A 24,485-nucleotide genomic window follows, 5' to 3' on the forward strand; every position below is an offset into this window, starting at 1 on the left:
CTTAAGGAGAAACTGAACTTCAGAAAACCACTACAATTCATTTTAATGTATTATTTTGGAATATCTTCTCAAGCATCCCCAGGGTACAAACATAACCCAGGTTGGGAACGACTACTCCCAATTTATGACGTGACTTTTAATTCTCTTTAGGTATAAACGTCCACGATTCTTAAGACACACAGCTGATAAAAGGAAAAGAAGGAAAAATAAATGAGACACATTTCCCTTTATTGGCATGGCGAGGCTGATGAAAACACATAAAAATAAAATTCACAACAAAGATTGTACAATACGTACAACTACAAAGGCATTGGTTAGGACTCAGCAGAAGGCAACAAGGATAGGAGACAGATAGAAAATAACAGGCAAACACAGTCCCCTTGACTCAAGATACACACACACTCTATCAAGTCCACACACAAAAACACACACAGCCTCAGTAATATAGATCCTGTTCTTTATGGAAACACAAAAACTGTTCAACGCAGTGGCAAATCCAGTAATTTTTACTATGGTAAAAAGTCTGCCACTCCAAAAAGATCCACCCGATCAGGTGTCGTAACATATTGCTACTTCAGCAATTTACAAAGCAGATTTGCAACGCAAGTTGCAACGATTAAAGCCACATATATGAAACGAGACATGACTCCATACCCAAGCTCTGTGCAGAAATACAAACACAAGTACAAAACGTTATTGTCTCATCTACAGAGTAACTGCTTGTGAAAGATGTTCTCTGATCTTTTGCGTTTGATATAAAGGACGTCTGGCTCTATTAAGGTCGCTCATTCAAAAACAAATCAACAACAAAAACTGCCTTTTATTGATCAGAACTGCAAGATTACCTTAAGTGTGTGTGACAGGGTACCGCTGTGTTTGGGCAATATGAATTATTAAGAGTTCCTCCGAGGTATTTTCAGACTACACCAAGACAGACTTTAGTGTTGTGGTTGAGCTATTTGCAGAAACTAAGATGATTTTACTGGTAGCAGAACTGTACCGCTGTGCAATTTTTGGCTTTTTAAGCCAACGGCTTGTATTGCATTTTTAAATAATATACAGCATACACACACTCACAACATGTCCCATATGTGAACAGAGTCTGGGTAATTTGTCATGTCTGACACTAAACCACAACATAAGCTAAAATACAGCTTTGAAAAATAATTTATTGCTTTTTTATTCACATTTTCATATTTCATTATTACTTTTCATTGTTTTGAGTTATTATGAGTAATGACAAGATTAGTATCATCATATATATACAAATGTATATATATATATATATATATATATATCATTGTACATCAATTACATTTTTCCCTTCTTTTTAAAAAAATTCAGGAAAGAAAATTGTAAACTTTAGTTTGGCATTCACATAATCAAGAGTGTGGCGCAAAGACACAGATTCTATGCGGTACAACAAAATACCTGCAAAATTATTTTATTGCTTTATGTAATAAAAAAAGAGATGAAAAAGGGGGTGAACGAGTTTTAGAGTTAGAAAACAACTGGACAAATAAATCACTTGCGATTGGAGCAGCAAAGTTCATAATGGTCTAAAATAGTGATCATACAATATTTTGTTCTCTGAAGGCATATAAAAACCGTATTTCCATTTTATTTTACATCCTTTCCAGTGTTGGCTGAATAACAAATAATATAAATAGCAAAATTTGTAAGGCGCATCACGTGAAATGGCAGCCATAAATATTTTGATTAAAATACTGAGATAAATACATAAATAAGCAAGAGTCATTATTCTGTGTTAGATTCATAATCATCTCTTTGTGAAAGTGTATTATCAAACAGGAACAATAACAATGATTATTGTGCACAAGAGAAATCAAATAAAAGCTATTGATTCCTTCCGACAAAAAATATCTCGGGGCTTATATATATATTTTTTATACAAGTGTGAACATAAACCCATGAAAATCTATCATACACAGCATGTATAAGGAAAACACTTCGACGTGAACTTCAAAATCAGATGAAACTGCACATGGAGTTCTTGAATAAAATAAATCCTTACAAAAATGAAATCAAAGAAAAACAACCCAAAAGAAAAACGGAGACAAGGTTTGTCGCATGCTCCCCCATAAGAGCAACGGATCTCCACATTACAATCAGATCACACCATGTAGGTTATACATCATTGCAATGACTACAGATCGACATTCTAGAAAATTTCGTCTTAAAAAGGCTGCGTTTTACAGTGCATAGCTGTAACAAACAAAGAACGCTGATATGCACATCAAATAAAAATATTTCTTTTACATTTCTTCCCCTCTGTAAATGTAGACGGTGTTACCATCCCATCCATTTCCCCAAACCCTCCATAATGTAACACCACATCCAAACACCGGATTAAAAAAGAAACAGCCCACAAAAATAAACTCCAAACAATAAAAACAGATTGAACAAGCTGCGCTTCCCCACCTGTCAAAGTGCCGAGGGTGAAGTGTGGAGAAAACTCTGATGAAGATTTGTGTGTCTCTCAGAGCCTCGTGCAGCGGGACAGTGCACAAACGCACACAGACTTGTGTAGTTCACTAAAACAGTGTCCACTACACTACTCCACGGGCCATGTCTCTCCTTAGCTTCGCAGCAGCTAGATTCATGTAAACTTTGCTTTGCAGGTGTTCATATACATCTATACATATATATCCCTTTATATACGTAGAACTTTTTCGTCCACATATAATCTTCTCACTTAAAGTGTAAAAGGTCTGGTAGTCTTGTATTGAAAGAACAGAAAGAACAGTGAGGTATTGCAATTCCTCTCTCTCAAGCCAGCCGGTGCTCATTACCTTCTCAGGCTGTATTGGGCCTCGCGCAACAAGCTGTCAAAATCCATCGAGTCGTACTTGCTTTTAGTGGAGGCTGGATCAAAGTCGTCAGAATGGGAATCTGAAAGAAGTGGCAGACATCGGCAAGATTTTAGAAAACTGGACTTTTGGTCGATACGCACAGCAGTTTTCAAATGCGTAGATTTACTTTATAATTCGTGAATCATTTGGTGGCATCAACAATAAAAAAAAACCATACCAGAATCTATATCATCATTTCATGAAAGGCCACTGTTTGAAAATATGTTTTAGAATAAAAAAATACAATTTCAAGGCAACAAAATCTCATGGCAATTCGTAATGGTTTCGCCGTTACATCTCGCTCGCTGTCAAGTCCTGAATATGGGTATAGCCAGTGTTGCGTAAGTTACTCTCAAAAAGTTATTAATTACTAGTTACTAATTACATAGTCAATAATGTAATTAGATTACTGTACAAATTACTCTCTCCAAAAAGTATTTAGTTACTTATTACTAATTACTTTCTATATCCTACATCGACCTTGATTAGTTATAGGGACAGACATGAAAGGGCTCTTTTAATTCGTTCAAATAAATAATATTAAAGTACATAAAGTACTCTTATTAACTGACCAAAGTATTACAAATGTGAGAATTATACATTAAAGCACAGATTTTAAAGTTAGACTTTGAATTTTGATGTCAATTCCACTATTGCACACACATATATTACACAAAGTATTTAGTTTAATTAAATTACAGTAACTAATTACTTAGTAACTAGTTACACCCAACACTGGGTATAGCTGACAAATAAACCGTAAATGTGTCCAATGGTGTGACGGCAAAGATTTTGAAAAACAAACTAACAATGAAGATAAATCTCTAATGGCATTTTATATGATAAATATCAATATGAATCAAATCATTTAATTTATTATTAACATTTTGTTTTCTAAATTGTTGCTGTCACACCATAAGACACGTGTACAGTATATTTGTCAAATACCCATCATTGGGTTTAAACATCGAGGATCCACTGCCTGAAATGAGAACCAAACTATCATAGGATTTGATTCACGCCCAGGATAACAAATACGCCCGTCTTATCTCCTCTGGCAGACGGAGTCGCAAATGGTGCCCTCGCATGTGCTGCGGTGCAGTCGCGGCTCCTGAGAAATGGGAATGACCGTGGCAGGCAGGAAGTGCCAGTCGTGATGTAATACTATGGCTAAGGGGAGAATCGTGTCATGCCGTGCACCTTGAAAGATGAAAAATGCCCCTCCGCTCCACTTAGAACTAATGGACGGTGTCTCAGAAATCGAGAAGGAAAGAGGAAAAGAAAGAGGAAAGATTGAGAGGAAGACTTGCGGCGTGGCATTATTCTAGTCGCTTGCCTCTTCATCTGCCCCTGTCGCTGCGGTTCACGTAGAAACGCTCGCCATAAAAACCCTGGCTCTGGTAAAATGAAGGTCAGTCCATTCATCCGCCCTGGGGCGGGGGGTAGATTCCCAAACACGATGCCTTTGCTATACGGCCTCTTAACAAACGCTTCGCAGATCTCCTTTGGATGACGTATTCTCCACAATCCGAATACCTTTGGCCTTACCCTGAGCCTTTGAAATACACGGTAATGTCCTCATTATTTGAAGGAAAGTGCTTTTGTTCCCTTTCATTGACCTGTAGTGCTATCGATGGAGACGAATCATCTCCGTGTCTCCAGCGTTACACGTCCGTGATCTCACAATCTACAGAAAATAAATGTGGTGCGCAGCTGTACATGAAGCGTTGAGATGCTGAAGAACCCAAATATCTCAGGATTCAATCCCTCTGCTCCCTGCCCCCACACGACACTTTTTCCCTATAGGTGGAAATCCTGAGTGCCTATTATCACCGCAACCCCATCCTATGCATCACGGGCAGTAAAAAACCCATAACATTTTACAGAGGAATCTGTCACTCATGGATCCATCAATCTGATATTGTCTAGATCGTAACCTTGGTAATCCCATACAGAGGACACAGTGCAGATGAAGAGGATCAGAATGCATCTGCTGGTGCATTCTGGGCCAGAATGAACACCCTGTATAGGTATCTAATAATCTTTGACATGTGAGAGAGAGAGGGTGACTGGGTGCATGGAGAGATGAAAAAAATTGTGTACAAAACAACGATTAGATATAGAGTAGCTGGTTCTTCACTTTTAACCAATAGAAATTGCTAAAATATCATAAATGTGCAATTAAACAACTAAATGCTTATATATAGATATATAGAGTCAAAGTTTACAGTTGATTCAGACAGCAGGTAGACTGGAGTGACAGAAAGAGAGAGCGATGCTTCCCCCCCCAAAATATGTGAAAAATGCATGCTGAAATACTGTATATCATTTTCCGTTTTACACTTATTTTCATATAAATGATAAAATATTCACAAACTTTAAGCATTATTGTTTAGCATATTGCATATGATACTTTTCTTCAATACGTTTTAGAGGAACAATTTCTAGAATTTTTTTATTTTGCTTCAGCAAAAAGGTATTACAATTTAGACTGACAATATACATTTTAATTCCCAATTCCATCATGTTTTTTTGCGCTCTCGTAAATCACAATATCAAAAGTTTTCCACATATTTCTAGGTTTTCTAACTACGAGAACCCTGGATACAGGAATAGACTAGAACAATTGTAATGTGCAACAGCGATGGTGGTGGAAAGCAGAATATAAATTAGACTAGGACAGATGGAGATGAATCTGTTTATTAATCAGTCAATCTCCGACAGAAAACTTCCTCTCAATTTCTCCATGTGTCGCCCTCTCTCTCTCTCTCTTTCTGCAGGCGGCTCACTCCTCAGTGTCATGGTTAGGTCTTGCTGCTGTGCAACATCACAACAGCAGGCAGATGGAGGCACGCTTGGAAAGAGGAAGCTGGTGGGGCTTGACCTTGCTCTCCTACCCTTCCTTACTGTTTTCCCATCTCGCTTTTTGGTAAGCATTTAGGGCACACAAAACTCCTACTACGTGCAGGGGCACCATAAGGGGGGGGGGCTGGTTTAGGTTAGGATGATTGGTGAAGGGCCACGCACTTTTGGGGACGCCTGCCCAGGGGAAAAGCGATCATGGACCCCCGGAACGCGAGATGCGGATGGACTGGGCCCAGACTAATATTTAGGCGGAGGCCCACAATACCTAGCGGCACCCCGTGACTGTGTGTGTAAAGAGATAAATTCTAAATTTGGATTGGATAAACCATAAACCGTTTGTCACGTCTCTCTTGTCCAATGTCTTAACCGTGGTAAACTCACTATAACCGAGTACCTATTATGGGTTATTGTGGCAATACTTTCACCTTGGGAGGATGAGAAAGACTGCACTTAAGTCTGCAAGTCAAGCTGTTACACTCACCTAAATCTGTGTAATTTGATTTACAGAATTGCTTTTGTCCACCAAGGCAGAGCTCAAAGTGAGGCTCGTTCGACCTGCGCAAGGTATGTCCGTTTTCAAGAGCAGCGAGCGCGTCACAAGTGTAGCGGTAGGTGATGAAGCCAAAGTTGTCCCTGAAACAGAAAATAAAGAGTTAGATTAAAAGCTACGGTTTATTCCAGGGGTCTTCAACTACTTTTCTTTGAGGGCCAGATACCAAAAGTATAAATAGGATGTGGGCCAGTTTTTTCTCCATATCGTAATATCTTGTTATTTTTTATTTCCATTATTTATTGCATTTTGTTCCTTTTATACTGTTTTCGTTGCTGTTACATGCACACAAATATTGCATCCAATATATACCTTTTAATGATATTTAATTTAAAGGGATACTTGTCTTTTTAATTGCATTTTCTATTGCCGAATACGTTTAATGAAACTGCTGTTAATTTACTCAGCCCCAGTCCCCCAGTACTTCCAAGATGTGGATGGTATTGTTTTTTTTTTTCAAGAAGATATTTATGAAGATATTGAATTACTGAAAGTCAAATTAAAAGATGTCAATAACAATACATTCAGCACGAAAGTAATCGCTGCCCCTTGACGTTAAACTGGCGTCTAATAAAGCCAATCAATCGGTCTGTGCAAGAAACTGAACGCTATTACCGCATCTTCGGGTGAATCCCAATCGCATTCATGTGTCCCCACGCACGTATAATGGCAGATCCTTTGAAGTGCAAGTTGTGTTTTCGTAAATATAGCTGTTTAAATCATACATAATGAATGCAGTAATAAACATCAACATCGTTTTTTCCTTATCTGAGACAACAGTTCACGTGGTGTAGTACTCTTCCTGCAGTTACTTTCAAGGGCACAAGACGCGTTTTGGAACGCGACTTATCGTGTACACAAACCGATTGCCTGAGGCTGTGGATTGCCGATTATAACATTGCAAATAACATTTCGTTTCTTGGACAGACCGATCAAATCGCTTTATAAGACATCACTCGTTATGAGCCGCGGGAATTACTTTCGTATTGAATGTAGCAGCGTTTTGGACTTTGGACTGGCGTGGCGTCTCAGGATTAGGGTGACCACCACCCAACAAACCAAATGTGGGACTGGTAATCCGTTTGTGTGGGACACCATTGAAAGGTAGCGCGAAACTGTGATATAATAGCGGAATGAAAACATTGTTATATAATTTTTTAGCTTATAAAAATAATTTGTTATTTACTCCATTCCAACTACAGCATAGTTAAGGCATAGATAAAATGTTATATAACATAAAAGACAAGGGGTGAAAATGCTGTGCGGTACAATGCAAAGCGGGACGGGTGGTCACCCTACTCAGGATGCGCATTTCTTAAAGCACACCATTCTTAAAGTCTCTCCGCTTATTTGAAACGTTAAGGCGGGCCAGGTAATGATGATTGGCGGGCCGCCCTGAAGTTCGCATTCACACCATACAAATACAACTCTGGAATCAATAAACTTCTCGCTTTCCACCGGTCAGCGTTGCGTCGTAATTTGTATTCAAATCCACATGTGAGAATCTGTTATTCAGGTCATGAGAAGCAGCTAAGCCCGCTCCCCTAATCACCATCATATGGTGCAAAGTGCATAATTAAGTAGATTTGAAGGATTCCTCTCATTCTCAAGAAAGATATTGACCCCTTTTACCATTTGACACGAACAATTTACATTTACATTTATGCATCCGGCAGACGCTTTTATCCAAAGCCAATATTGTTTCCGAGTAAGTGCATTGTGCAATCCCTGGGATCGAACCCATGACCTTGGCGTTGCTAGCACCATGCTCTAACCACTGAGCTACAGGAAAGTACTACAATAGGAAAAACACGCGGTCTTACCCATCATGTCTCAAGTTGACTGTGCACTCCTCAATCTCGCCGAAAACTTCAAAGCGACGTTTGAGCTCTGTGCGTGTGCTGTTGGCACGAAGACGTCCCACATACACCACTCGCCTCTCCTCCTGGTCAAAAAGCGAATGAGAGAGCGGAGATTAGTCTAACGTAGAGCTTCTGTCGCTCTGTTTCTTTCTCCTTGACTTTTCTCAACCTCAACCCATGACTGTAATTAACATTTAACACTGTGGGAAAACCAAGAAGACGGCTGGAGGACGCTTTTGTTGTATGTGTGTGTACTGCAGTTTGGGGATGTAACTGTTCCCCAAAATGAGCCAAATCTGCCAACCCCCCCTTAGGGAAACTCAGGCATGTCCTCATTTGGAAACATGATTCATTAATTAAGTGAATAATGTTCAGCCAAAAACGAAACTTGTGTTGTTACAAACCTGTATGATAAACATCATATGACCAACGTTGAGAAATAAGTGAAAGGAATAAGTCGATTTAATGAACTATTAAATACAGGGTGTGTTTATAGCTTAATAGATTTTATACACATACCTATTGTGGATGGAGGTGGGCTTTTCTGGGTCTTTTTTATGTATTCATATTTTTGCTTTGTGATTACCTAATAGGATCATTTTTTACTTTACAATCACAGGCACCATAATGTCAAAACGTCTGTTCATCATCATTTACTGCATACGCACCGATGCATCAATGCATAAAGCAACAGGTACTGTGCGTTACTATTTGAGCTTTAAATCCATTTTAAGACAACGAAGCGAATCAACCAAAGAGGACAAAGAAACCAAACAGATGATGAAAACCAAAAGATCCCACCACCAGGCTGAATGCATTTAATTCTGTCCGCTAATCTTGCGCCTTATTACTCGCCATCATTTATTCATTTGTTCACATACCTGACAAAATATACTTATGATCCTCGACTATAACCAGAGGTCTCTTGTAAGTCATGCATAAAAGATCTCAAGTCACACAACAGAGTCGTAATTCACCCCTGCGCATGCTGTTGGCGTGTCAACAACAACAAGAACCTACAAATGAACCGCAACACACGCCAGGGTTTTTCCTTCGTTTCCTCCGCGGCTCAACCCCCTCCCCGTGCTTCCATCACGTACAATAGGAGACGAAAGTGTTTGCTGAATTGGTAGTTTTTGTTGCTGACAGCTGATAAATGCGGCAAGGTTTAAAAGATGACACCCTGAGACTAGAGCTTCGTATGAAGCGCTCACATCCTGTGCCCCCCCAAACCCTCTTCTGACAGCTGAGCCTCCGCTGCTAGTAATTGTCTCGCTGCCGCGGAGAAGAGGAAAAAAAGGAACGTACGCTGGGGCCGAGTCACGCGTGCATTATTTGACGTGTGCATTTATCAGTGAACTGAGTTGGAAAGCCGTCTCATTTCACAGTCTGTTCAGGCACGGCGAGAGAGAACAAAACTGATATTTCATCTCGGGGAAGCGCGTTTCAAATATGTAACCGTTCAAATTAAAACGCTCGTTTTGGGACTGCGTATTAACATACCTTTGATTTGGGCTATCTCAATTTAACATTTCCCTCGGTTGTCTGGTCAAAAGCATTTAGCCCGTGGTGTGATTAATAGAATCCGGCATCGTTCTGAAACGCCGCGGAGATGGTAAAAATACACGACTGGGGGATAAAGAGGAAACGCGTGTAGCCTGAATGATTCAGAGTTGCGTCTTTGCATGAGTTCAGTAGTAGAGAGAGAGAGAGAGCGCTGGGATATGAGAGCGCTTCCAGCTTTCTTCAGGCATACGCAGTGATGAGAGCGAGATGAAGCCTGAAAACACAAATTGTACGATTCCTGCAAGCAGGAGAGAGAGAACGACTTTCCTATAAAAACGCGTTTCTTCGGCTACGGGCACTTTTGGCCTTAGATACTTTGCGAAAAATAAACTTTCCTAGTTCAATTATTTGTCCACTAACAGTGTCCAATGGTGGCTACACATGCAACAAAACACATTTCACAATAAAAATTTCAACTTCAAGTTGACCGGTATGAAAAACAAAACAGCCAATAATTGAATAAAACACCGAGTCACTCACTAGTGCTTTCTGCCGTTGTGTCTCCCTCTGCTCAGCCCTCTCGTATTCCCGTTTCTCATAATCCCGTCTGTACTCTTCCCTCTTCAGACGCTCGTGCTGGTATTCCTCGTAGCTGTCATATCTACAGTTGAAAACATTTCAGAAAAATGTCAATCTTTCGACATCACAAAGGAACATCAGGAAAAGAACATCACAAATATCTCCATTTATGATCCTAGACAGCGATGCAACTTTATGGAGAGCAAATGAGAATGCTTGTTTGATTCTCTTGCCTCTCAGATTTTTAATCCACTCGTGATCTGTGCTCATATTTGCAAAGACGCCAAAGTCTTAAATAGTCCTCATCAAATTTTCAGGATCTGAGGTGTGCTATTCAAAATAATGACATTAAATTCCAGTGTAAACTATGTGATAAATTTAAGGACCCGAACAAACATATCTTCACTTCAGTATGCCATGAAAGAGCACCTTCTGAGTAATACAGTTTGGCTCCGTGTACATAAATGTATTGTTTTTCTCAAGTGGCCTTGGGAATCCGCACGCTCGGAGCAGCTTGCTTTCTATTCTTCTTAGCATGGAACACAAACAAACACATTAATAAGTTGTCTCATTACATCGCGAAAGGTTACGGCTCCCAATGGCGCTACTCTTAAGGGAATATAGCAGAAATTTGGCAGCTGTGTCTGTCAGCACAACTTCACATGCCATTACTTTTTGCTTAGTTTGAACTTTGTGTCCAAAAAAGTGCAACTTCTCCTACAACCATTTGCAACACGGTGTAAAAGCACAGTATGAATGGGCTGAAGTATCATAAGGGAGAAGGTGCTTCTGAGAGGCGGCGGGTCCCTAAAGCAAGCTGCTCCTGCCAACATAAGCTTTATTGTAAAAGTTTTCAAAGTTTAAGCCTTGAACTGATGCATCATCATAACTCATCATATCAATTAGACAGAGTCAGCAAACGACTTGCTTCCTTTGCATAAGGACGGACTCTGAAAGTTCTGCAGACACAGTACATTACCTTACGGCACTTATTTAAGTCGGTCTCGTATCTGTAATATCAGCATTTACATTTTCTACTATAATATTTTGATACTATAATGTCAATTGTCACACCATAGACTTTACTGTACATTTCCCAAGTTCTGGCACTTACCGGGGCCTGCGACCAAAAATTGAATTAGATTGGGATCGAAGGCTTTTATAAATCCTGGGAATAAAAGTGCTATCAACCATATTTTCAGGAGACCTGTGTGGGAAGCAGAAGAAAAACCGCAATTAAAATATTAATATATGCACCTCATTTACCAATAAACCATTACTGGCAGTCTGGTGAGCAAATATATAAATACATAAACACATTAAACAGCACATATTGTAACACATTGGCAACATTATCCTCAAAAGTGTATACAACAAATAAAGGACAAGTGAATTGTTGATAAAAGAAGATTAAGATGTTAATTGTCAAGTAAACGTGTCTCATGTCTTAAATCTTATTAAACATTTCATCTATCAATAATAAACTGCCAAGCCATCAGTACATAAAATCGCAAAGACGTCACTTAAGGGAGGGATCAAATCTGAGATAGCTTTTGTATATTTTTTAACCTCTCTTTATCAGTACTATCACTGTGTTACTAAATAACACTATCATAATCAAAAGATGCAGTGTAAATATTGTCTTGCCGGCACACCATGTGGATATAACCCACTTTTTAGTGTCCAGGGCTTCACTCACCGGGCGTTTCTTTCATCTCGCGGGGATGAAGTGGGCAACGCTGTCGAGCAAAACAACAGCTGCTACTAAAAACAACAGAGCCCCATCAAAGAGTGCTGGATAGAAATTCATCTAAAATTCAAACTAAAGGGATAAGGGTCCACTGAGGAAACTTCCATAAATCTCTCAAGTTCCTCAAGCGACACAGGCGTGTTTGCACAAGAAATGACTCTGTTGGACTCTATTTTGTCATCCGCACTGTTTGCGTATGACAAGAGAATGAAAAATGTCGAAAAATGCAAGACTTCTACTCAATGTGTTCCTGCAATTTACAACAAGTCAATGCATTGCTGTAATGGTGAAAGAATGCCTGAACTTGGATTTGTGAAGGCGTGACAGCAAGTGTGGTGATGAACAGTTTATCCCACATACATTCGTATAATACACCATCTAAGACTCTGTATATCTTCTACGCTCATTTCGTCTCTCAAAGGCAACGCTCATTGTCTATTGTATGTCATTTTCTCTGGTTGTGCCAAATCAGCTGTAACGACTTCAGAGTCCATGCTGCGAGAATCAGACAGCGCAAAAAGATGTTTACTTCCTTTAAAACCTCCCCTGCTGAGACATTCTTGTCCAAAAAGATTTCTAGGTAAACGTGATTCTGGGAAGTGAATCTGAAACTCACCAAGAGGGAGAACGGCTGTCGGGAGACTCGCTGCGGGAGTATGGAGACCTGGAGAGGGATCTGCGTCTGTGGTGAGTTGAGGAACGGGATCTGTTACGAGAGATGGAGCGTGGGCAGCGGTGGTGTTGTGGGGAGAGCTGAGAGGAAGGAGGTGAAACGGAGCTCCACGAGAAAGAACTGCTGGAAGGGGAGCTCGAGGGAGATCCTTCAAGGAGCAACTCGAGTGGAAAACCTTCCCCCAAGCAGAGCAGGCGTTCCCGGCCTGCCTCCAGGTCCTCGAAGACAGGCAGACTCGGATGCATGTAGTCCCAGAGGAGGCCAGAGTTCTCGTCTCCAGAATCGCTGTCCTCTACCGGCTGGGTTTCCCTCTGCTCTCCCTCCTTCTCATTAAATACGGCTTGCTGAGGGTTTCCAAAGTGCTTGTTAAGCTCTTCCCGGATCTCCTGGTCCCTTAGTAGTTTCCTGCCAGCAGAATTGCGATCCACTGAACTTTTTGAGCCCGAAGTGGGGTTGTGGTCCTGTCCGTGAGCATCCATTGACGGACAAGCCTCCTGAGCTGTGGGGGAAAGGACCTGAAGCTGCCTGGCCAGAGAGGAAGACAAGGGGTTGGCGGAAGACAAAGATGATGTAGAAGTAGTGGAAGTTGGCATGTTTGAGTCTTTACATTCTGCATGCCGGCCCTCCATTGGCCCGGTAACCGCTGCAGCTGTGGTGGTGGTGCTGTCTCTTTTTGTGCTTTTAGACTGGCAATAGTCGTGATCGCCAAAGACACGGGGCGTGGGCCGCTTGCCCCGACGTTCTTCCGAGCCCCCTGGGGGCATTGTGGAGGATGCCTTGCTCAGCTGGGCGTAGAGCTCTGTCTGCTCTTGGCCCTTCCGAATAGAGCCGCTGGTTGGCTGAGGGCAAGAGCCCCCATTGCTCAGCCTGGGCCTTTTGCTTGACAGGGCCGAGGAGGAGCATGAAGACAGCTTGTTTTTGAGTGATACTTTGAAAGGGTTCTCTTGACTGGCTTTGTGAGGAGGCGTGGTAGGTGGTGTCAGACCTGGGGGGAAGAACAGAGAAAAGATTTACTAAACAGAGTCCATCTCTTTCCTCAACAGTACTTGGCCTAAACTTTATTAAAATATTTACTAATCCTGATCCGTGTCTTATTACAACCTCGACAGATTCATGTCACCCCAGATTTCAATACAATACGGATAGATAGGGTTAACTTCCTCCAATGTTCAGATCTTTTAATAACACCGATCCTTTTGACGGACACATCAAAATGACAAATAATCATTAATATAATCCAACACACAGATCATTAGTTTTTGCTGGCACACTTAGACGCAGATGTATGAAAGCCATAATTTGGTGTCTCTGGTGAACGCACAGTACTCGGGGAGCTGTTATCCTCCTTATCATTGCCATCTTTTCTGCTCATGAACCCCAGCTATCCTGACAGATTCATGTGGCGACAGATGGCAGTTATATGGGAAGTATTGAGATCCGCTGCTTTACGGCATGGGTAATGCACTTGCACAAACAACCCGAGGTAGTTCCTCTTTATTTTCCTCCACCTCACCCTCTCTCCAGCTCACTGAAATCTGCTATTCTGACTCATACGCATGACTGTTCCTTTTTCTATAAATTGTTTTTTGGTTTGATTTAAAACAGCCTTCAGAGGATTGCAGTCACCAGTCTAGTCCTTCATGTAAAAGAAACATCCTCGACCCCCAGCATACTCCATTGATCTCCTTCCCCTGTCAATCTCTCTCTAAATTAGACAGATACAATATTGCAACCTGATGCAGTATATAAAACAACAGTGGCCCTGACTATATTTATCATAAGGCCGATGTGATGAGCTATGAAAAGAAAGCGTGCGCTGCCAAAGAAACTTCTGCCGCACCAATCAAACTCCATCTGGGCAAAACAATGCACGCAGGGTCGTAAACCAAGGACTATTATCGCCTTCACATTACATGGCATTACATAAATATGTGCCGTTCAGTCAAAACTGGCTGTGATGAATGCGAGTGGATGCAAACAGCAATCATATGCCGGTGGGTTTTCTCATCTGTTTCTGGCAAGGTGTGAATTACACAGGGATCTCTGAACAAATTATTAGTTAAATCTTACAGAACTGATCCCTGTGGTAATCTCAAAATGCCATGCAAGGAGCGGAGCACGGACGGACCTGGGTGTCATACGATACCATAATTAAAGGAACCCCTGCACAAGTTAATCTATTAGAGGGGTGGGGATTAGGGAGGCGTATTAAATCTCCCGCTTTTACGCAACCGCTATTTCACAGGTGCCTTGTTTCTTTCTCTTTGGTGAGAATGCCTAGCCATTCTCTAAGTCTACAGCTCTGTAAATGACTTCTCATGCTGCTGTCAGGATGACACAAACCCCAATGGAAATTTATGGAACCCAATGGATTTAAAGGTCTCATCTGGTGTTACACTGACTGGTAATCAGTTCATCTCATGTGGTCTTCAGGAAAGACGTATGAGCTGAGTACGAATGTCTATAGGAGAGGTGAAACAACAGAGGACAATACCATAATCCTTACCAAAAAGATTCAACATCAAAGCAAATAATACTACCAAATGTCAGTTGTGTAAGTGTTCCAGCACTTGTGTAGCCCTCTTTAGTTTTGCATTAAATAGCACAGGCTTATAAGAACCTTCTTATATGACTATGATAAATGAACCCTTAGCTTTGTCTAAGATGCTGTAAGGCTGACCTCACATGACTCTTTAATCTTAATGCAAGTATAAGGCGGCACACCACCTCCAATACAGTCACACGTATGCACTGGCTCACAGACGTCCCAAAACCCTTTCGTGTACTAACATCCACATTGTAATCCACGTCTGAGCAAATATAGCAAATAAAGGTTACTTTCCAGCCCCAGGGTAGGTCAAATCTGTGCACCGAGGCCCATTACCTTGTAGTAAGTGAATACCAAATGGCCCATTCACCGTGACACATTGTGAGAGAGAAAGGGCAGCCATTTTGTTTTTATTGAACTGGAATGATTAATCTCTGCATGGGGGATTCAGAAATAATTACCTGCGTGGTTTATGCTGAGAGAAAGAAAGTGAGGGGAGAACTGCTGAAGACTTTTTTGTCCCAGCTGAGGTATAGTTTGTCTTAAGTGTAATTAATTGTATTAACTTATTTTGCCTTCATCATGTTTAAAAAAAAAAATAATATTACAATAAAATATGATAATATGATTATATATTATATTAAATATAACAATATATAATAATTTTTATTATTATTATTATATATTAAGAGTGCCTTAAAGGTCCAGCGTGTTAATTTTGGGATGATCTATAGAAATGCAATATAATATACATAGCTATGCCTTCAGAGGTGTATAAAGAGCTTACACAATGAAGCGTTATGTTTTTATTACCTTAGAATGAGCTATTTCTATCTACATACACCGCGGGTCCCCTTGCATGTAATTCGCCATGTTCTGTCAGCCGTCGTAGTGTTTGGAAAGGGAGGGGTGGCGTGAGCAGTTGGTTTCAATTCGCAACCTTGCTGCTAGATTTCACTGTCTGTCTAGACCTTTGAAGGGATAGTTCATCCAAAAATGAAAAATCTGTCATCATTTACTCACCCTCAGGTTGTTTCAAACCTGTGTAAATTTCTTTGTTCCAATGAACACAGAGAAAGATATTTGGAAGAATTTGGACATAAGCCACTACCATAGTAGGCAAAGAAAATAATGAGATATTTTGAAGAATTTAGGAAAACAAAGAGTTGTCGGGCACCTTTGGCTACCATTTAATTCTTCCTACTAGTGGATGATGTCCCGGAATTGAAAATTACTAACAATCTTCCAAATATCTTTCCTTGTGTTCATTGGAACAAAGTAATTTATATGGATATGAAATTACATGAGCGTGAGTAAATGATGACAGAATTTTCATTTTTGGATGAACTATCCCTTTAATATAAATATTATAAATAAATATATATATATTTATTAAACTATTATAATATAATTAGCAAAGGAAACTACCTTAATGTCCCTAATCAAATTGCTAGACTGTCTGGAAAAGACGCAGATAATATCTGTAGCTAAACTGAAACGGAATTGCATGGCAAAACCAATTAAAACAATAATGCCACATCAATTTGTCTGTGATGTATTGAAGAAGTGAGCTGACCAGTCAAAGAGCATTAGAGTCTAAATGAAAGCGAGAGAATAAACTCTTGTTCAAAGGGGAAGAGTGAAACTTTCCAATAAATCACCCCAAGAATGGACAAAGTAATCAATAGTGGACTGTGTAAAATTCTGACCATGTCTCATCCATTCACCTTGAACCCTGAGCTTTAATTAAACTATTAAACTACGCTTGTGGGAGAACTTGCCCTTTGCCAGTAATCTAAAACAAGAAAGCTTATCTTTACAGCAAGATATTCCAAATCTTACACCAAAATTTTGCTTGACTATAAGCAGAGCTCTTGTGTTTACCTGGGGTTCCAGAGATCTCCACACTCAATGTACGTTCAACGGTTTTGTTCTCAAACGGAGATCCCTTGTGGTCACTGTAACACACATGAAAAACAATTTATGAGAACAGTGACGAATCGCTGCGGTTTTTGTGTGAACTCACAAATGGAAATGAAATTAACAAAATGCCTCATTTTTTTCAGATCTTTCAGTTTCAGATTTTGTCTGCTCTACAAAAGTTGTGTAAAAACTCTCTCACTTACTTTGGAGATTCTGGGGTCAAAGGAAGTGGCAAGTTGGTTGGTTTGGCTGCAGAACACAAAGGAGCATGGGTAATTAATTTACTAGTTTACACGGTGCCCAGTATATTTCAGGTCTACAACTAAATCCAAGACTCGATCAGTGACGGCAATGAAACCCTACGCTGAAAGGCTAGATGTCTCTCCGGTAAAAAAAAATGTTGGGCAAAACCATTAGCTGGATTAACATGACCCCTTTGTTTAGTTTGTTTTAAAATCTAACTGCATACTTTGTGAGGCAGGATGGAGTGATGGCATGTGTTCAGACTCCCAGCCCATCGTAAAAAGCCCCCCACATCCCAATAGTCAGAATGAGTACACAATGTTATACAAGAATGAATTATGAAACGACAAAGAATAGCACAAATACTAGAAATTAACTTCCATAAGATACTGAGCATGCAATTGAAACCAAAGCAGAGACAGAAAGAAGAGTCAAGGAAGCTTGTGCAGTTGCCCGAGGCTGCGACCGTATCCAACTGCAACTAGGGAGATTGTCTCAGTTAGACAGCTATAATATGGCAGCCCGAGAAAAGAAGCTTTTCAGCGCAGATCAGAGATTGAAATTGGGTGACTTCACAGTTCAAAGTGATGATTGCTTCTCCCATCTCCCATTTATAATTAATCTACAGACAGAGGCTTGTGCCCATTGAATCGAAAGGTGCGGCTGGCTGCTTTCATTTTGTTTTCTCTCCCAAGTAAATGTTAGGTTTGTGTTAGCGCCGGGGTTAGTGTGTGGTCAAACTGAGAAGCGGTTAAAGGAGGAGAGGCAAAGGAAAGAGGGCGGGGATGCAGCAAAGATTACCTAACACTGGAGGGGCTTGGTCATCGGGGAGCCTGCAGAGTGCTTGTGTATTTGGGCGCTGCCCTTGTGAGATGAAGGGGGTGTGGTCTGGAACTAAAGAGTCTGCGAACAAGGGGCTTGGCAGGCCCTGTGAGAATGACAGGGGGCTGCCTATGACATCATCAAAAACATCCTCCCCACCTTGGCCCACCAGATCATGCAAGCTGGCACTCACCTGCTCTGGCTTGCTTAACCAACAGCTCTCTAAGTTTAAATTGCCACACTCGAGATCGCTCTGGTCAGCTAAGCTAAACGTTTGATTGTGTGTCTTTTTGTGCCGATCTAAGCGTCCACTGCAACCCACGTTGGGTTGAGCTTGTCTTTTATTCTGGGGGGCATAGGGCGACTGCAGGTGGGCCCGGTAACGGGCCGGCCTGGGTCTGGAGGAGAGCATCTGACTGAGCATGGGGTGCTCTAGCGCTTGCCTCCGTTTCCTAATGGTCACCGTGATGTGCCTATTAGTGCGGCCAGCCTCAGCCAAGCCGCCCGCCTCGAGGCAACGACCACAGCTGCCTGCGTGACCCATCTCTCTAGGCGGCTGAGAGTAAGAGTGCATGTACCTAATAAAGCGGGCGGCAGCTGAGCTGCCTTTGTCAGCGTCTGGCCCCTCTTCGCCGGAGCACGAGTGGCCGCAGCCGCCTCCGCGGGACGACGGCGCCACCGGGGCGGATCGCTCCCCGCGAGAACACCGCCGCCACTTCCCTGCCCCCTCACCAGCCACACTACACGCTCCAGGCGCCTGGCTCTCACCTCGCTGGGCCTGAACTGCCAGCTGCTGCTGTGAAGACAGGGAGGCAGAAGACGTCTTCTTTTTGGAGACAGCTGAGGAGGAGCAGGACGACAGAGAGGAGAATGAGGAGGTGGACGAGGAAGATGGAGAAGAGGAGGATGAGCAGGACAAGGTGCAAGCGCCCCCCCTGTCCTTGCCGCAGCCTGTCCAGGTGCTCTTGGCTTCCCTGGCTCTGATCTGGAAGGCCTCGTCGCTTGAGGTGAGGTACTTGAGTAGCTCAGTGCAAGGTCGTCTCACGGACCGGTTGGGACAGGCCCCTCGTGGTCTGCTGTTCCAGGGATTTTCTGTCTGAAAAACAGGAGTCAGAGAGACAGAGGTACAGAATAAGAGTGGGATGTAACACGAGACTGCGGATTAGAACGAGGGGTTAGTGCAGAGGTGGTTTTGTCTCCCAGAAGGCAACGCGAGCGTGCTTCGCCCATCATCTTAATTACGAGGTCTTGGGATGGCTCCAGGAAGATCTGCACGAAGGCAGCGGGCGGGGACAGCAGCGTCCTCTGGGACCCTGCCATGTGCAGAGCTCCAGAAACACAGGAGTCAAAGTCATTATGGAAAATTAACTCCTCAAAGAGAGTTGCGTGCCGTGTTTACGCGAGGAGACATGCTTGCTTCAAATAATCACTCATTCTGCATCTTCTTCGCAACATGACTTGGACTGCGGTAATAAATCATCTTTTTTTATGACAACATTGCTAATTCTATCAAAACACCTCAATGTTTCCTTTTTTCATGAAAATGAGACAGTTGCGTTCAGAAGTCTTAAACATCATTAAGGGTAATGCAACTTCGGATGAGGCAGCCACAACACCGTCTCAGACACAACTTAATCAAGCTTCAGTTCCCCCGAGTGAACAGACTATTTGTATAATTTATCAGAAAGGAAAAATTACATGGAGCTAGCAGATGAGCTCGCACACCAGGCCTTTGATGCAAGAAGTGCAGCGAGCAGCTACCTTGGCAACAGCAGGTGTTGGTCTGATCCGTTGGTTGCTGGCTGCATGGTTCTGTGCTTTGCCACCTGGGTATTGATTATAGCTGAGCTGGGAGTTAGCAGGAGCCAGGAGGAGCTTCTTCAGCTACAAACAGAGCGGAGAAACAGATCACAGGGATTACAACTATAAAATGACGATAAAAATCTCTAAAAACATTCCGAGGAGACGAAAGCACTTTTGTGCCCAACTGGCATGTAAAGCCATTTATTCTTGCATTTACTATTTTTTCAAATGGTTCATTCTGTAAATGCAATGGTTAAAAACTAACTTTGTACTTTTACAAAACAAAAGTTTTACATTTTAAAATGCATCACCTAAGCAGTAAATACTGTATACCTTTGTTTGAAATGCAATGTAAACGTGCAATGGTTTGATCAATGTGCAGAATCATGTGCAAAATCAGCCAGAAATATCTCAAAATATTAATATCGTGGAACTCTTTAATGTTTAGAAGGAAATGGATACTTCAGAGCAATGTTTCCAAAGCTTTTTGTCTTGCATGTGAGCTCACAGCCCTAGTTCATGTTAATTTCTGGTTTAAAGACTGAAAGTAAAACTGATATCTTCGGTTGATGAACATTTAAATCAAAATTTGATCAAGACAGTGTGCATACAACTGCTAATATACAGGAACAGTAAAGCAAATTGGATTGTTTTATCAACTTCAGCTGCCTTTTTAGGAGCTAATATGACAACAAAGATGAAAAATGGTCTACTTTAGACAGTTCCTTTTTGCTTTGTTTTTTTCTTCCATATTAACAGTGCTGTGTGTGTCCCTTTCGGCAGTAATGAACAAGGCAATTAACACCTCAGGAACACTGATCCGCTCAGATTTGCTTTTTTAACCGAGCAGAGTGGCCGCGTTCAGCTCACAGACAGATTAACACGAGACTGCAAGAGCCTCTGTCTGGCGAGTCTGTACCCATTTTTGGTCACGGGGCCTGCATCGTATCCTTATCTGGTGCAAGTGAAGACCAGACAGAGACAGTGAAGGAAAACGAAACAGCGTGGGACTGAAAAAAAGCGGGGGGTAAAGAAACAGAACGAGAGGCTATGCTTCACGGCAAAACAGGATTGGCCACAGAGGGAGGGTCTCTCTTACCAGGGAGGGCTCCTCTGGCTCTGGCGTGCGTGGCGAGCCGTCGGGGGTGGAAGGACAGCTCTGATCACTGGCATTGGTCACGTCCCCATCTGCCAGGGCCTCAAACGAAGGCAACCCGTCCTCATCCACTGGGATGCTGTCCAGGGTTTCTGTGAGCACCGCCAGCAAGTTGGCCTCATTTTCCTCATCTATCTTCTTAGGGGGTGAAAGGAATAGGAGATGGGGAAAGAACAGTAAAAGAAAATAGGACAGTTTAGTTTCGGAGAAGTCGAAATTGTTTGTCTTAATGCTGCGGACGCTGCAGACTCACTTGTAACTGTTAATAGAGGTTTTTTGCCGCATGCACTTTTTACACAAATCTCTTACAAACTGCTTGGGCCACATGAATCAGCAGCATCAGTCATACATTAAACATGCAGCTTACTGGACCAAAATAATATCTCCCCAAAGAAACCCATTAACTGAGCTGACACACAGCAGCTAGCCGGGGAAGTGGCGAGAAAGAGGGACCCAAAATAAGAACGAAATTAAGTTCCACCAATCGCGAACTCGGCTGTCTCATGTGGCTCAACAACAATCCATAGAGGGGTCACAATGTATTACGTTACTCTTATTAATACAAAGATTACATTTTTAAAAACCTGGCACTTCATTCTTATAGTTTTATTCAGCTTGGACATTCTTATTTCTTCATGACCCAGTTAAGAGAGCCGTATTGTCAACGAATGCTTAACAGACACAATATTTTTTGCGACCGTGAATACAACATGAGTCCAAAACTAAACGCTGCCTCCATTCTTTAACTTGCATGTCTCTGTTGCTGTTGTTCTGCAGACGGCAAGCGCATCCGCGGTGAGGTGACTGTGGAAAAGTAGCAGGCACTAAAAGTTCCAGCACCAAAACCCACGGGACTTAGCAACTGCGGAAGATAAACACCAAAATTGCTGGGGGACGTGGCGTACACAGGCCAACAAGAACAAATCCGTTTATGCACACCATTGGATTAGTATCGCTTGCTGATAGCGCTCGGGCGCAAGCACGCTGGCTTCAGGGGCTCCGTCCTTTTTAGATAGAAGTGTTGTGCTGCTTAGCCCGCAGTCCCCTTGTGCAATGATCACCCTGTTTGATCCCCTTTCTATTAATAGTTTCCCACGATTACACACCAGCATGTCTCTGTGCTATGCGAGCTGCTTTTGAGACATCAAAACAAGGCCATTTTACTCATTCCCCTCCATTTAATAGATTGCAGCACTGATAGTTCTAGCATTTGATTATCCACTGACAGGGAGGATCATTGAGCACATAATGCCCTCCTTGGGACATGTTTCCTTATTCTTTATTGGAACTGATAACGGCACATATTTCCGAGAGATAACAGAATGTTCGTCGAGGCACCTGGGATGTGACGGCACAGCAGTTACAAAGAAACGCCAGCCCTGCTGTTTAATAGTTGGCTAATGATGTCCTTTCTATAAGCTATAATTTCCCTGTGATTTGTCTTCTGCGACTTTAGAAAGTCTCAGTCAGCCATTGACGAAAAGGGCAATAACAATAAGCGTTTCCTTCAAGCTAATTATAACCCTGGTTATTTAGGGGCACTGCTTTAATAGTCGCTCTCATCTTTTGAATTACACGGGTTCGTGAAAGGCTTCTATTCATTTAAGTCTAAAAACAAATGTCGGAAACAGATTTAACAATAGCTCGAGCTCAAATAAAGACGAGTGTGGATACTTGATCAGACACGAAATGACAAAATGTTCCAGGGTTTAGAGAGCAATCAATAGCATGAAATCCAGCCAAAAACATCCTGTTACAAAATCTGTTACCGCTATATATTCTACAATACAGACTCTATAACCTTTGTCTGCCATCCAGACACATAATTCAAAGTGTAACCAACACTTAAAAAGTACATCTAGCGTGGTGCCAAAGTTGTCCGATTTGCCAGAGTCGCCTGGCCGCCTCTGGAAGCCGTGACTCCAGCCATTGATTGCCTCTGGCAGCTTTAAAAGAGGACTCAGGCTGGACTAAGAGTGGATGAAAAATAGATAGGACCCATTCCCATTCCGCTTAATGGACCCCACCGACTTAAACAGATCTTAGCAATCGTGGGCTAATTGTGGGATCACGATATATTAACCCGCTTTAATTCCAAAGGGTGCCATTCATGGCTGTTTTATTCCAAATGCTTCAATTAGCCATAAAACACACCGGCGAGCGCTTGGTAGTCACACTCCATCTAACCCCCTCCACCAGGACTTCAGAAGCACGCCAGTGCTCACCAGTCATTCATTATCAGGTGAGCCCTTTTGTTATCAGACAGGCTGTCTTTGAAATTGTCCTTGCTTTAACTCTTTTATTGAGTTCCACCCAAGCCATTGTATTGCTGAGATATAACATATGCCGCTGATAACATGAAGCACAGGCCTTTTCTTTTACTCCTAATTTCGTCTCAAAGGCAAACAGGAGCAAAATCTGTCTGATGTCGTTTGAGGATCTGAACGAATACTCCACACCCACAAGTAAGGGAAGAATATAAAAGAGAGACAAATGCGAGGTTTGGTTGGCGAGCCTGTCTGGGGCCTTGCATCTCTACCGTGACAAAGACGGAAAGCGTTGTGGGTAATAAAACCTGGAAAGTCAATTACTCAAGAGTGAGTTTTACAACCAAAACCTTGCACCTCATACGGTTTACATTAAAAGAATGGGAAAAGTTTAACACAAAATGGATGTGTTTCTCGTTTTCATCCTTTCTGAAATAGACACATCAAAACAAATGTTTGCCTCGGTCTAAATTTAAGATACCATTTCAGCGTGGCTACAGATACGAAAATGGTTTGAGTTTATTCTTATTTCTAGGTTGGGGCTCAGCAAAAAATTACTTCAAAAACTAAACAACAAACTTTCAAATGATTGATAAGGGAGTTTGCTAGCTATGTTGGTCTGTGGGTGTTAGCACATTAGGTCTGATGCACAATGAAAATCACAGAGTGTTATTAATCTAATGATTTTACAGCTGACGTATCAAAGTAATATACTGAAATACGGGAGGTGTGCACTGCAAAGAATTGTGGGTAAGAATTATGGAGAAAAACTCAGATTGCAACAGTGGGTTAATGCCCAACAAAAACGCACGATCTTTGTGCAAAGAATGAAAGACTTCAGATGCAAAGGCCCATCTGGCAATTTTTCTTCTAAAATTATTATTTTTATCAGGCTTAAAGTTTATATGAACAGTTATTTCACTTTAATGGGAAATAAGATGTATTCAGTGCCATTAAAGTGATATCACTGAACCTAAACATAATAAAAAAAACATGATAAAAACACTAATTTTAGAATTTTAAACGGCACTTAGAAGCTTTTGCATCAGAAGTCTTGAATTGCAA

General features: G+C 41.7%; 1 protein-coding gene across 8 annotated transcripts in view; it reads right to left on the reverse strand.

Moving 5' to 3' along the window:
* Nucleotides 1-218: 218 nt before the first annotated feature.
* ppargc1a (peroxisome proliferator-activated receptor gamma, coactivator 1 alpha) overlaps nt 219-24,485 on the reverse strand; it is a 332,603-nt gene continuing 308,336 nt past the window's right edge. For 2 of the 8 annotated variants that reach the window (XM_057334887.1, XM_057334897.1), the window contains exons 3-13: nt 21,097-21,291; nt 19,956-20,078; nt 18,963-19,290; nt 17,333-17,378; nt 17,091-17,164; nt 12,602-13,643; nt 11,350-11,442; nt 10,197-10,317; nt 8,112-8,233; nt 6,220-6,371; nt 219-2,913 (exon numbers count right to left, since the gene is read on the reverse strand). In XM_057334887.1, coding sequence (XP_057190870.1) covers nt 2,810-2,913; nt 6,220-6,371; nt 8,112-8,233; nt 10,197-10,317; nt 11,350-11,442; nt 12,602-13,643; nt 17,091-17,164; nt 17,333-17,378; nt 18,963-19,290; nt 19,956-20,078; nt 21,097-21,291 — 2,400 coding nt within the window. In that variant the 3' untranslated portion in view covers nt 219-2,809. Of the gene's footprint in view, nt 2,914-6,219; nt 6,372-8,111; nt 8,234-10,196; nt 10,318-11,349; nt 11,443-12,601; nt 13,644-17,090; nt 17,165-17,332; nt 17,379-18,173; nt 19,291-19,955; nt 20,079-21,096; nt 21,292-24,485 lie in introns of all 8 variants that reach the window. The other 6 variants (XM_057334863.1, XM_057334870.1, XM_057334855.1 and 3 more) reach the window with 4 other exon arrangements.

Source organism: Triplophysa rosa, linkage group LG1, assembly GCF_024868665.1.
Source record: "Triplophysa rosa linkage group LG1, Trosa_1v2, whole genome shotgun sequence".
In the NCBI taxonomy this organism is placed as follows: domain Eukaryota; kingdom Metazoa; phylum Chordata; class Actinopteri; order Cypriniformes; family Nemacheilidae; genus Triplophysa; species Triplophysa rosa.